General features: G+C 38.5%; 1 protein-coding gene across 2 annotated transcripts; it reads right to left on the bottom strand.

Annotated features, from left to right (window-relative positions):
* Positions 1-267: 267 nt before the first annotated feature.
* LOC133818676 (uncharacterized) lies at positions 268-4,044 on the bottom strand. Of its 2 annotated transcripts, none has more exons than XM_062251698.1 (3): positions 3,898-4,044; positions 870-3,305; positions 268-595 (listed from the first exon to the last, which is right to left on the bottom strand). In XM_062251698.1, exon 2 carries the CDS (start codon positions 2,639-2,641, stop codon positions 1,706-1,708), a length of 936 nt encoding a protein of 311 aa, XP_062107682.1. In that variant the 5' UTR covers positions 2,642-3,305; positions 3,898-4,044; the 3' UTR covers positions 268-595; positions 870-1,705. The 2 variants fall into 2 exon arrangements, with proteins under 2 accessions (XP_062107682.1, XP_062107681.1); XM_062251697.1 differs by having other exon boundaries at positions 870-3,399; positions 3,898-4,042.
* Positions 4,045-15,215: the final 11,171 nt, after the last annotated feature.

The following is a 15,215-nucleotide window of genomic DNA, read 5'->3' as shown; positions in this document are numbered from 1 at the left end:
AATGGTTGAGTATAGATTTCATTTATTTTTTTACAATTGCTATAATTAATTACTTTAAACGGTGGTCGCAATTAACTTGGAAAATTGATTGAGCATATATAGATTGGAAAAAAACTAATAGAAAAACTATTCAGAAATATAGCAAATTCAAGAAGAAAAAAATTAATCCAAAATTTGGTCCACAAAACAAGATTTTATATTCTGTTTTAGAAATGTCAATTTTGGTCCCAAAAATATTATGCTGATAAAAGTTAGATTGCAAAGTGATTGCCCAAATACATAGTAACTTAAGAAGAAGAAAATAAAAGAATCCAAAATCTGTTGTAAAGTGCTTATGATAAAAGTTGAATTACAAAGTGATTACCAAAAGAACTATCCAAAAGTTTTATAAAAGGCAGCAACATTTCACTAAGCATAAAAGCTATCCAAATTACATTCAATCTCATTCATGCTATCCAAAAAACATTAGTTCTCATTCATGCTATCCAAAAAAATTCAAAAGGAGACACGACATCTAGAAACCATGTCAGCAGCCATTCTATGTATTTTTTGACCTTGCTGGAATGTTTTGTGAAGGTGCTTCGAATGGTCTTTGCTGCATTATTGTAGAAATAATGAATGATTAGTAAAAAAAATATAATGTTTTGGTGTTGTTAAATCATGAAGACAGTATCTTAGGTGGTGGAATTGTTGGCTGCAAGACACTCAAAATTGTTGATGAATTTACTGAGTGGTATTGAGTTGGAATGTTATTTCTAGCATAAGTCCCAGGATCTTGTGGTGGTAACATTTGACTTCATAAACCATAAATGAACCACATATTTAGAAATGAACCAGAAATTCAGCGAAGTAACAAGAAAAAAAATTACCTTATTTTTGTTGTTTGTAATGCAAGTTCTGAAGTTATGCCCCACTGCACCACAGCTAGAGCACCTCATTCTGTGGAATCTCTTTCTTAATTTCTTCCCTGCTGGTGGAGCAATTTCATCAAGTTCCACTCTTCTATTTTTTTTTTTTTGTCTCCCCGATTGTACTTTGCTTATATGTTTGATCATTCTCATCTTCCCAATTCTCGGCCACTCATCTTGATTCCTAATTGGAAAAATTTGTTGAGAGTATGCCTTCATGTAGTATTCCTTGGTGTACCATTTGCTAACATATTGCTCTGACTCCTCCCTTTTACTCTAAATTGTCGCAACAGCAGGACTACACGGAATCCTATTAAGTTCCCATCTTCTGCAAGAACAGATCCAACACTTCAAATCTACTGAGTACATGCCCCCATATATGTTTTGTACTTGATACATCCACTCATCCGATTTGGTTGGCAAGTGACCACCTGCTTCAACCTTGTTCTTTTCTAGTTGGGCTGCTATCTTCGATGCAAGGTTGGACTCCCACATGACAATTGATTGCCTATTCTTGGTTAGCCTTTGCATTAAGTACATCTGAATACGTTCAAACATTGACAATATAGGCCTATCTCTAGCAGCCAATATTGACTTTGTACCATTAAATCCCTCACACATATTATTAACAAGTATATCACATTTACGATGAACTCTAAAGTGTGATCTACTCCAGTGGTGTGGACCTACAACCATTAACCATTTGAAGGCTTCCTCATTCAAAGCATTTATCTCAGTCATGACAACTTCAAATCTGCAAATAGTTACTTCTCTAGCAGCCTTCCATAGTAGGTCTTTCAATGTTTTATCTCTGAAAACCTTGATGAAATTCTTCTCCAAATGCCTAGCACAATGTTTGTGCTCAGCCTCAAGTATCCCTTCTTCCCACATACCCCTAAAGCTTGTTCCAAACCTTTTCGCTTATCTGTAATGAGGCTCCAATGGTTGGAGTTTTCAATTTTCAAATCCCCCCACAACAGGTCCGCAAACCAGCTCCAAGACTCCTTATTTTCTATTTCTACCACAGCAAAAGCAACTGGATACATCTGGTTATTTGCATCTACGCCAATTGCTGTTAGTAATTGTCCTGGATGTACCCCTTTAATGTGACAACCATCCAAACCTATGATTGGTCTACATCCCTCATTGAAACCTTGTTTTAACCCTGCATAACATAGGTACATCCACTTGAAACGCGGCTTACCATTCTCACCTAGTTCAGTCAAAAATTCAATAGTTGAACACCTATTAGTCCATTTAATCTCTTCAGCATAATCCCAAAAAGCACTGTATTGTTCTTCATAACTCCATTCAATGGTTTTTGTTGCCATCAGTCGAGCCCTATAAGCCTTATCTCTTGACGCTTCAAGCACATGATCCTTACTGACTTTTTGTTGGAATGAAGAGACACCCCATTTGTCATGCATTTTAAATTCATTTAGGTACTTTTGACTCAACCATTTTGATGTAGCAAATCTTTTTGTATTCTTTCTAGCACACTTGTGTTCACTTACATATGTTTTGACAACAAAAGTAGGAGTGCCATCAATTTTAGAAGCAAAGCATACCCAAGGACAATTCACGCCCTTACATTGTGCTCTAATCCTGTGAGGGTCATTCTTCTGGAAAAAAAAAATGTCCTTGCCATTTTGTATGGCATATTCCCTCGCTGCTTGCTTAAAAATTTCCCCTGAAGCAAATGATAACCCCAACTTGAATATTGGTTTTTCCATGTCAACCGCAGACCTAAACTCAGGTAGTTGCGAAAGCTTAGTTCTACTAGACTTCTTCTTTTGTTTATGAAGCTTTGTAATCTCATCAATATTTTTTTAATCACTCCCATCCTCAGTAGAACTATCATCTTGCCTACAGTCACCATCAGATTCAATGACACCATCATTGTCTATGTCGATATCGATATCTAAAGCCATTTTTCCTAATCCTTTTAAGTGTTTCTCAGCAGTTTCGCCAATATCCAAGTCGTCTGCATCTGTGCATACTCAGGATCAAGCTCAAAATCACTATTTTCATTGTTGTCCTCACTAGAAGCAACATACAAACCAGTCCCAAAACTATCATCAAAACCAGCCCCAATTTCAGCATCAAAACTCGATCCATCAACTTCATTTCTTGTCAAAACTTGGTCATCCAAGTCAGCCCATGTTTCAACATACACACTAGACCCATCCATATCATATCCTATTAAGTTTTGGTCATTTGAATTGTCCAAAAGAGACACCTCAATTTTAGTTGTTTCTATTCCGTTTGAGTCACCCAAAATAGGCCCAAACACATTTCCATCACCAACATCATGCCCAAGTTCATTTATTTGTAACCCTTTTTCAACATCCAACCCAGCTCGATCAAAATCAGGCCCATCATCATACAAACCAGCCCCTATTTAAGCATATAAACCAGAGTAATCAACTTCATTTTCTGTCAAATTTTGGTCATTTGAGTTGTCCAAAATAGGCATAATTTTAGTTGTTGGCTATACACAATACAAAACAATATTTAATAATTAGTTTCTTAAAAAAATAAGACAAAGTTGGTCGTCCTAAACTATACTCTCAAACACACTCCCACTAACCGAATAATATATCACTCCATATTCCAAAAAACTTTCACTAAAACCGTGTGCACTCTGACTAAAACTTTATGACCAAACCAAATAATGACAAAAAGATTACCGAAATCACAAAACATTGACTAAGAATCTATGACCATATACCTGCCAATATATTCCCCAAGACCCCACAAACATTGACTAAGACTTTTTTATGTATAAAGCTTTGAAAGCGCTAATCACTTTCAAGCTTCTTTATTCATCGATCTCTTTTTTTTTTCGAAAGGTCTTTCATCTTCTCTTTAAACCAATCAAAACTTCCATTTCCATCTTCTTTCTCATCCAAAAAATATATATATATATATCCCTCAGACCAAGAAACTAATTCATTGATGAAATTTCAAACAAAATAGCAAAACTTACCGTGAAATGGGATTTCATTTCATTGATTCTTCAGAATTCCTTCTTCATTGATGGGTTTCAATCACTCCGACCACTATTTTCTTCTCAAGAAAGCTGGAATACTCTATTTTCCCTAATTTAACCCCAAACTTTTTCATTCGTTGATGTCTTTAGCCCCAAAACGAGATTCCAATTTTCCTACCAAAATAGTTTCATTTACCATTTTAGCCCCAATTGCAATGCCACATCACTCATTACACGGTAAAATTAAACGAATCCTAACAAAAGGGGTATGATTCAGTGGATGAAATAATTTAGGGGGAAAATTTAACTGCTTTTATACTTGGCATAATTTGGTAGTGTCGGGAAAATTATTATTTATTCTATTATTTTTTAACAGTATATGTACATATATATTATTGTGTGATGTTTCTTTTTCTTTTTTTGTAAACTTTTTTTCGGTGATTATTATGTTAGTATATGATTTTTTAATTTTAAAGTTTAGATTTATAAATGATAAATATATTATGTTTGTTGATTTTTTTAATTTTGGTTAGATTTACTTATTATATTTATTATATGCTAACTTAGTTTCTTTATTTATTTGTTTTTACATTAGGTCTCCTGTCTTACACAAGCAATGGAACTGGTTTAGTGGGACTTTGAGTTATGATTTGTATGTACTATGAACCTTATGAAGTATTGAATATTGAATTGTAGACAATAATCTTAAGCACAAGGCAACAACAAAGGATAAGACCAGACACCCATTGCCATTATTGATTGATGGATTCAAACTATTTACTTTTGTTTAAATTTCTATGAAATATCTAGTTGCTATAATGAATGACTACAATAATTTTATAACTTATGCTTGGAATTTGGACAATTGTAATATTTTTGTTTTTAAGTACTAACTAGTAGTAGAAACTACTAAGACATGATTTTTTTCATTTTAGGTTTTAGTTTGATCATCTTTTTTTATATTAAATTATTGATTTTAATAATCTTCATATATTTTTTTCAATGGGTTATAGCCCAACCCGACTCAACCCAACCAAACCTTAATGTAATTAGTAGGGTTGGATTATATCTTAAAAATATTTAAAATGGGTTAGAATTCTCTAGGCTGATGTAATTGGGTTGGGTCACTCAAACACCCTCAATCAGACCAACTCAACCCATGCCCAGCCCTACTCGATGGGGTCAACAGATCTCAATGATACTTAATAATATGTCCCAGTTAGTTAAATATGTATCGATCTCTATCGATCCTCATCGAGTTGCTACATAGAGCTCGATAGAGATTGATGATGCTCGATAAAAAGTCTTGGTTAGTTAAACATGACCACAAAAATTATCGAGCATCATCGAGCTCTGTCGAGCCCCCATTAAGTTGCTACATATCTCAATAGAGCTCGACATTTATGATTCTAAAAACTTCTTCATTTTTATATAAAAACATTTATTAGGAAATCTATTTTGTATGAGTGTGTTATGTGTTATGTTCTTCTTTTGGCTTGTAATATTGTGTTTATGATGTATGGTTTATGCATGCAAGGTGGTAAAGTTTGTTATAAGCTTGGAATCCAAAGTTCCACTAAGTTGTATGATCTTATGTTTGTTGTCAATGTTTTCAATTTGACTTCCAAAAGGCAAGCACTGCCATAAAGACTTATTTCATAAAAATAAACTCCATAAATCAATTGTATAGGAAGAGTACATGATTTTAGGCTTTTTAAATGCTTAAAAATATTTTTTATGATAGGAGTTATGCATGTTTTGTGAAACTTGTACAAATTTGGAAAAATGTTGGCAGACGAGATTCACGAATTTTGGGCAGTGTATTGAGTGGGTAAATCAAAGTATTTTAAAATTAAATTTTGTGTAAATATTTATGGTATATCAAAGTTTAAATCTGGAAAGTTTTATGGAAATTTACATGTGGCCTGACCGTAGGAAATCTACACTTTTGAAAAATATGGCTTGCCTTTATAAGAATATATTTTGGGCTATGTATTTTGAATGTTTATAACTTTATAATGTTGCAATCACTTTTTAAGTATGTGCATACTTCAAAACTAAAGCATTATTTTTTTAAAAAAGTATTTTATACGGATTTTTTAGTCTTTTTAGGGTTAAAATTATTATTATTCTTCATTATTAGTCTTGTAAATTATTTGGTTCGTTACATTGTTCACCTTCTTTTGGATTGAGGGACTTGGTCTTCCTTTAGACAGTGCCATGTGAAATCCTGAGCTTTCTTTCCACGAGAAATTTTGTTGCTTTCTTATAATATGCAAGTGTACACAATCGTCAAACAAGTAATAAAGTAGTAAGTATTTTTATCATCTCCTCGAGAATTGTTCATGCTAAATATTATAATAATCAAAACCAAACAATTTGGAACGAAAATAAATATAAGGATTTATTTGAACTAAATTGAAGAAAGAAGTAAAAGGAAACAAACTAAATAGTCAAACTAAATTAGAACATCAACCAATTGATGGATAAGAAGATTATGAGAAGTTAGAGCTACTAATTCATCCTAATATGCAATTCTGGGTAAAATGCGGGCAACCAATTCTGCAGCAATTATGGGTAGAGTTGGCTAAGTAATTAACTTGTCTTAATTATTTTTCCAAAGAAATTAATGTTCAATTCTTTAATTAATTAACATATTCCTATATCAAATTAATGTTAAGAATACCAAGACCCCAAACTTTATAAGTCATGCAAGGTGATTATATATTCCTATATTATCACAAATCAAAATCTAAAGACTATGAACATGCATCAATCAATTTTTACATCCATTAATATTAATCTTTTCACCATTAACACTAATTTAATTAATTGCTAAAGTTGTCCAAACAAAAGAAAGCATTCTCTCAATTTTGGTATTGGCACGTGGTGGCCCACGTAGCTTATGAAGTGTCAAAACAAGTGGTGAAGTGGCAAGACACCACAATCACCATGGCCCAGAAGAAAGTGATCCTCGTCGCTCCCTCAAGACTTAGGTAGAAATGGACTTCGTCAATGAAAGTATACGTCTCCCATTGTGTGAGTCAACTGGCTTTAAGTTATCCAAACCGAAGCCAATCACACAAACAAGGGGCTTCTCGCCAATCCCCCATCGCCAATGGTCCTAGTCAGTCACCAATCGCAGGTGACCCTCGCCACCTGACCCTTCTTCAACACCAGAGTGGATGCTTGACCACTTCACGAACAAGACACGTTGAATTGCCATTTTTGGAAAGACAGAAACCTGCTTCATCCTAGTGTCACTGAAATTAATCGGATCAGGAAACAACTTGCCACCATAGCTCTTCCCATCTCCGCTTCTACAAATAGTGGAAATAAAATTGCAAACGAGGTTTAGTAAATGCTCATCTTTGAGAGTGCTCTCACTCTCCATTGTTGTAACATCCTCAAGAACAAAATCAAACTTAGTGTAACTGCTCTTGTTGGCGCAAACTTCATCATAAATATTACTGACTAAAGTGGATCTAGGTCATCTTTTTTGGGCCGAACCACTATAAACCAATGTCATTCTCTTTATAGATAAGATTCCACTTTAGATTTTACACACAAAAAAACTCTTCATTTATTACTCCGTATAAGTTGACGAAAAAACTGGTCAACATTTTGGTGCTTTCATTAAAAGTGTGAGTCTCGGAGTGGAATCTCCCCACCTACCACCCAGGGTAGCCTACACCCTCACTGGTCATGGCACCCAGGCAAGGTACAGCCAAAGAAAATGGCCATTCGGCTTCACAAAATCCTCCTCCTCCAAGGAATGCTGAGGAAGACCCTCGTGAGAACCTAGACGAAGGTGATGGCGACTACATCCCCCAACATCCTAAAGCATCCTAGGAGGACACGCCACCCTAAGAGAAGAAATGGCACAGTTGCGCACCATGAACACTGATGCGGTAGCTGAGATGGCTGCTCAACGACAAAACAAGGAACAACGCCAGAGAGAGGCGACCTTCGCCTTTGAAATGGCGCTCTGCATTGTAGCAAGGGGTTTCCAAGCCTCTCTAGGACGGTCCCATCCCATGAACAAAGATGGGCTGGAGTAATCATTTGTTCGATGTTGGTATTAAAAGTGTAAATTATAGATATGCAGTGGTGAATGGAGTTTTGAAAAAAATTATTAATACACTCCAGGAGCATAATATATAGATATATTAAATCACATACAAATAGATTAGATATTACATCTTGAATCCTATCAAGTGTCCAAAAATATTTTTGTATAAAACAACGACCTTCCAATCCAAATTCGGAAAGCTCACACCCTGATCTTCCAGACCAATCCTCAAACATACAAGGACGTGTGTGGGCACGTAGGATTCAAAATGTTGATTTAGGACTTCTAGATGTACTCAACACATGAGATCTAGAAAGGTTTGATTGAGAGAAGATGTATTGAATAGTTTTTCAGGTTTAGAAAAACTATCGCTTTCTTTTTTCAGAGAGAGAGTCTGACCGTCTATGAAAACCAATTCTTGAAAAGTATCGCTTCATTTCAGGTTTATAAATATTGTTTTCCCAAAAACTTGGAGTTCGATGACGTGGCAATAGAAGTGACAAATGGCAAGGAATGGTTGGGTAATCTAGCTTAAGAGTGACCCGGTAGACCAGCGAAGATTTTTGACTGACCAGTAAAGTGTCATGACCGACCAGTCATGACCTTGGCCAACCACTCATGTGCTTGTCCACCCAGTCTGGTGCTTGTCCGACCAGTCAGGTGCTTGTCTGCCCAGTCAGGTGCTTGTCTGCCCAATTAGGTGCTTGTCCGACCAGTCAGGTGCTTGTCCGCCCAGTCGGGTGCTTGTCCGCCCAGTCAGGTGCTTGTCCGACCAGTCATGTCCTTGGCCAACCAGACATGTGCTTGTCCGCCCAGTCAGGTGCTTGTCCGACCAGTCACTGGTCTTGGCCAACCAATGAAGGTTTGGCCGACCAGTGAGGAATTTTGGTCCTTCAGTTCTCCTCCTGAGTGTGATGTGGGGCGACTAGACAGAATAGTGCTACGCAAAGGATCCCAGTAATGATTTCAACAAGAATCGGTCATACCTGTGCAGGAATCTCTCAGATTATCCCATAAAGATAGTGTATTGTTGTATTTTGAATACTATTATTAATTGAATATAGTGAGAATAGCGAAATATCCCGATGATGGGGGACATCATTTGTACGATCCTGAGCCTATAAATACAAGGCCTATGGCATCATAAAAGGGATTCGATTCTAATTTTCTGAGAGAATATTTGTATCTGGAGAGAAATATTGTATTCATTTCATCTGCACTAAAGAAACTCAGTTGACTCAGGTTCATTTGATCTTGAGTGTAGATCTATAATCACAACTCCAAGTGGATAGGCTATTACCAATAAATTGGGGCTAAACCACTATAAAACTATCAGTGTTGTTTTTTCTCTTAAAGGTTTACTGTAGTTTTGACGTCTACTCGTCGTTGGCCAAAATCCTGGGCAACATTTTGGTGCTTTCATTGAGAGCCTGAAGAGAATAAGCACATGCCTATCATATCGAAATGGCACCCAAGAATACCAATGTGGCATCCAAAAAGTCAGGCACGTCAAAGGAGCCTGCTAGATCTGAAGAGCCTGGACCGCAAAACCCAGAGGCTGAGCCCAGGGTATTTCTTGAGGAGACCACTCCAGAAGTTGAACAACTCCAGGAAGCAATAGGCGCTTTCCAAGAGGAGATGATGCAATTCAATGCTCGGCAGGAGTCTTTCACTGAAGAGATGGCCAAGCAGAGAGCTGTGTTAGAGCAGCAAAGACACGATATGGAGGCCAGAAGCAAAGAGCTCAGACAGCGATAGGAGGAAGTCGACCAGAGACATTGTGAAGCAGCACTTGCTCTAGAAGCGGCTACCCAATTGGCCCAAGCCAATGCTTAAGCCACGGCACAAGAAGCCACCCAGGGAGCAAGAAATAATAATGCTGATCGGAGGACCACTGACAAAGCCAATTCTCATGGACCGGACAGAAGCAGGAGTAACCCCCCTGGTCAGGAAGATGATGGGGTCCGCTCTAGAACTGCATCAACACAGAGGGAGAACTCTAGAACTCCCTCTAGGAGCCAACGATCAAAAACTTTGAGATCAGGAAGTCACCGATCGGACAGTAAAAGGACTCCACCCAGGCATGATCAGACCAGGACTCCTCGAGATAAGAGGACTTCACAATTCAAAGATGGACATGGTCATGATGAGGCTGATAGTCATCACACCGACCAGTCAAAGGAAAAGGAAGGCCATGACCAACAAGGAGGAAAAGACTGCCCGGGACATACCGAAAAGCCTCCACTGCACCCCGGCTAGCAGCGTAGTAGAAGAGAGCAAGTCTCGCGTAGTAAGCCCTCTGGAAAATCGAAGAGTACGGTGTTCGATCAGGCAGGAGAGCATGCTTCCCGGAAGGATCTAAGGGATGTTATCACCAACAAGAGGAGGACCGTCCTGGTTGAAGGGCAAAATCTGAACCGCCCTACCAGTCAAGTAGAAATACTTGACGACAGTGCACCAGATGGTAATGCCCGACCAGGCGGTCAAGACCCTGGAACTTCGTCAGTTGCACCAGCCATCCAAGCCCAGCTTGATGTGCTAACAGCTGCAGTGCAAGGTTTGTCAAAACGACCTTCCGGGATAGATGCGATAGACCACCGGAGTGGCAGCCCATTTTGTGCCCAGATTAGAGCAGCCCAGCCGCCGGCAAAATATAAAGCACCAGTTCTGCCAGTATATACAGAAAAGGCAGATCCCATCAGACATGTTGGGAAGTTCGAGGACCAAATGGAATTGCTCGAAGTAAGTGACGATTATCGGTGTAGAGTTTTCCCGACTACATTGTCGAATACTGCCCAGGAATGGTATTGGAAGTTTAAGCCGAACTCCATTACCTCTTGGGAAGCATTCAGGAAGGAGTTTTGTAGACAATTCAACACTGCCCGGACTCCACCAGTTTATGCTAACCACTTGGCAGATATCAAACAAGGAAAAGATGAGTATTTAAAGAATTATATACAAAGATTCATGAGAGAAGCCAATAGAGCAACTGCTATAGGAGACGAGGGGAAGATGGTTGCAATATCCGCTAGGATAACTTATCAAAGCCCTTTGTGGGATAGCATACATAGAAATCCAATTTCAACACTTCAACAATTTCTTGACCGAGCAGACAAGTATATGAAATTGGATGATGCAATCAAAAAAGAGGAGAATGGCATAAACAATCCGGGCGGATCAACTGACCCTCCTAAGGATGGTGGCAAGAAACGTGGAAATAACGGGTCTGACCACCATGAGGAAAATAAAGCAAAGTTGAGTTCAAATGAAAAGCCAACCAAGTATGAGCCTCAGTTCACTAATTACACCACTCTATCGGCCAGCCGAGAAGAAATATATCTTGCTAGTCATGAAGAGGTTCCCTACAAGAAACCTCCACCCATCAGGAAGGAGATGAGGAAGAGAGATATGAATAAGTTTTGTCGTTTCCATGGAGATTATGGTCACGACACGAATGAATGCAATCACCTCAAGGACGAGATAGAATTTCTTCTCCGGTCGGGCAAGTTGAGGAAGTACTGGGCAGAGACACCCCAAGGAGAAAAAGGCAGCAGCAATCTTGGGTTCAAACGACAAAGATCTCCACCCTTGCAGCCTGGACCTGTGGACTTTACCTTAGACACTATATGTGGAGGTCCACACTTGGCTGAGGAAAGCAACGAAGCAAGGGAGAAGTATGCTGAGCAGGAGTGCTAGGATCAGGAGCCACTGGAATGGCGAGCATCTGTGAATATATTATTTCTAAATACCGCTTTCAGATTGGTAGTTTAATTTCAAGTTGTTTAACTTGTTATTTAAATTTTTTTTTATGAGCTGGTTATTTGCTGACCAGTATTTTTGAACATTTTTTGTTGTTTAAGACTCGTTATTAGACACATATTGTCCTTTCTTAATTTACGAGTAATAAAAGAGATTACGCGCAGCGTGGTCGATTCTTGCTACAAATGTGCATGTGTGTTAATTATTCGAACAATGTTCAACTGGTCGGTAAAATCGGACAGTGTTCAGCTGGTCAATACATTCAAGCTGTAACGCCCTACTTCCTTAGAGCCGTTACTGAGTGAGTTTTTAAGACAAAACAGTGTGCAAAGAACTCGCTAACCGAGGTTTTGAAACAAAAGTGTGACTAATTAAAAGTTAAGGCTGTAATCTTAGAAAATGCGTCGTTTCATTAAAACTTCCATTATTAAACATTTGGGATCCCAAAATAAGGTTTGAAAACTAATCACGTCTTGAAATAAGGTTACATTTTGAGAAATCATAAAATCATAGATTATTACAGCCATTTACGAATAAACCCCCAACCAAAGCAGTCGGGCAGGCCAAACATGTACGCGTCGCTTCACGCTCTCCGTACTCATGGTTGGTTGACTCAGTCATTGCCCTTACCTGCAACACAGAGCACCCGTGAGCCGAAGCCCAGCAAGAAAACTCATGCAGAACATAACATATGCATTTATACAATTTATCATAACAGATAACCCACATATAAACAAGTCAACCATTAGACTAAGCAAACACGGCCATGCCGCCCCAGAGGCCTTACCAGAGCCCTGGGGTATCGGTTCTCACCGCGAGGATAACTCATGTATCCCTTGGGTCCCACCCTGAATATAGCAATAATAATGTTATTCACCGGGCCCCGCCCTGATTATAGCATCCCATGTGCTAGGTGTTACTTTCGGCCCACGGCCGCCCCGGCTTACGCCGTACTCGGCCCTTGCCGCTCATTTCATCATAATCACACATATAGTACATTCGAAATAATCATTCACACACATCATGATTCATTTAAGGTTTAAACATTTGCACATAATACAATCTGGGGCCATGCCCTAACCTCGGGTGTTATAGTTTTCTTACCTGCATTCCGAGCCTCCTGATGCACCAAAGCCGCGAGCACGGTCCTCTAGCACGAGCCTCTCAAAGAACCTAGTCACAACACACAAGAAACATCCCTCATTACTAATCAACCCAAAACCACTTCCCGGGACCAATCCCACACTCTCGGGACTCCCAAATTCCTAAAACAGTTCATCGGAAACATCCCCCGAACCCCCGGAGCAAAAGCTGAAAAATGCAAATTTTGGTGTCTTGAAAATGGCCTAGCGCCGCGGCTCAGCCCTACAGGGCCGCGGCGCTAATCAAGTCAGAGGCCCCATCCCCTCCTGCCTTCAGCCTTGCGCCGCGGCGCCCAAGAACAGGGCCGCGGCGCCCCAACGCGAACCCAGAAAAATTGGGTTTTTCCCCTGCATTTCCTCGAACCAAAACACTCCCAAATCAACCCAAACTCACACCCAAGCCCCAAAACCAACTCAAGACTCCAAATAAACCATTCCACAACCCATAAACTCAAGATTCAAGCTCAAAACACAAACATACTCAAAATCCACCCAATTGATCTCAAATTTCAGCAACTATCCCAAAACTTAACAATGCTTAGCTTAGGCTTAAAATTCATCAATTCAAAACAGAACCCAAACTTAAATGTGTATAAAACTCTTACCTCAAATGGAGAATCCACACAAAGCTTCCTTGATCTTCTCCTAGACTCCCACTTCTCCTTCTCTTCTTCTTCTTGCCCTAACCTTCTTTCTCCTTCTCTTTCTTCTCTTCAAATTCTATCAAAGCCTCAAGTGACCAAGACCAAACCGTGTACCCCTATAACACAGCTCAAATTTGTCTATTAACCTTGCCAAATGACCACTTTACCCCTCCTTGCTTATCCTTTCATAACTAAACCTCAAGGGCTTACTTGTCATTTCCTATCCATTACAATTCTACCATCTTACCATCAAAACCTGTTACTCTCTATGGTTACTAACAGTCACACAAGTTACCAAATTACCAGTCACCAAAATCTCTCAAGAGCTAAGTTACAAAATCCCCGAATTACCCCTAGGCTCCCCCCAAGCCGGGCATAAAATCCCGTTGTGACATCTAAGTTAAACTAGCTCTCTAGGACCGTCTCGGCACGTGCATCACAACAATAACACCACACTCGCGTGGTACAAATCACGGATTACAATTATCACCTATCAATACAGTTATGCCCAACATGGCCAAAATTACAATTACGCCCTTCTAACACGATCCGGGCCTACATGCATACTAGTAAACATAGCCATGCATCTCAGTTAAACAAATAGCCAAATACCATGCTTTAAATCATAATCATGCATTTAATTCATAAAATCACACATAAATCCCAACATGCCCTCCTGGCACACTAATCAAGGCCCTAAAGCCTTAATAGAGAATTTGGGTCGTTACACAAGCAGTGTACAACTGCTCGAATATTTTCAATATATTCTATGTGTTTCACGAGCAATTAACTGCTTGAACATATTTGATCAAGTAGCAAGTGACTAGAATCTTTCAACCCTCGATCGATTGGGGGCACATGGGGTATGCTGGTATATAATTTAACACAGGCAATAAGAGCACGAGTTAAGATATCTGTTTTTAGGCTGACTTGTAAATTTTCAAAGTCCAAAAAGGCCATTAAGCTAACTTGTTTGACAAAGCTTAAGTAACCTGGAATTTTTTAAAATTTCAAGTTAGAAGCAGATATTCGTGTGACAATAAACATTATGCTCATAAAATGTTAGAGCAATAAGAGTGTGAGAAAGTATAGTTAGTATGGACTTATGAAATGTCTAGAATTTCAAAGTTAGAAAACTAAGTACTCATGCGAAAATATAAGGCATACATCAGAGTGACTTTACTATTCACAAAAAACTTATAACTTTTTAAGTCTAAAAAGACTTAGAATGTTTTAAGTTAACAAAGAAAAGTAAAGTATAAATGCCAACAGCTCGACTGTACGAGAAAAATATCAAAGCTGCTAAGCAACAATTGTCTTCACAAGAAAAAAGAGTAAACTACTGGCCAGGTACTTTCTTTTTCACTAGTATTTGGAAATATTTATGCATGCTATTACATATATATAGTCTCGACCACTCTATAAACCATTAATTAATTGTTTGAGGCGAAATCCTAAGTACACATGATTAGGAAGATGATTAAGGCATGTTCTTTGGATCGTTTGAGCCTTTCAAGCTTACCTATGAAATTGAACATCCTAGTTTCCCATTTTTGAGCCATAATGGCTAATCTTTTTCTTTTATAAGCCAATATCTAAACATGTGTAGCTAAAAAAATTTATCCTTTTTGTGACTCATTACACCATAGTTTTATATGATTGTTTGATTTGGTGGGTTGTGTTATGGATTTTAAGAAT

The sequence above is a fragment of the Humulus lupulus genome, chromosome 2 (assembly GCF_963169125.1).
Source record: "Humulus lupulus chromosome 2, drHumLupu1.1, whole genome shotgun sequence".
NCBI classification, from domain to species: Eukaryota; Viridiplantae; Streptophyta; class Magnoliopsida; order Rosales; family Cannabaceae; genus Humulus; species Humulus lupulus.
Note: the sequence above shows the minus strand (reverse complement) of the source record. Positions and strands in the feature narration are given on the sequence as shown.

What these genes read in the sequence shown, in the direction of transcription:
- LOC133818676 (XM_062251698.1), bottom strand. Translation starts at nt 2,641, where the DNA reads ATGGAAAAACCAATATTCAAGTTGGGGTTATCATTTGCTTCAGGGGAA.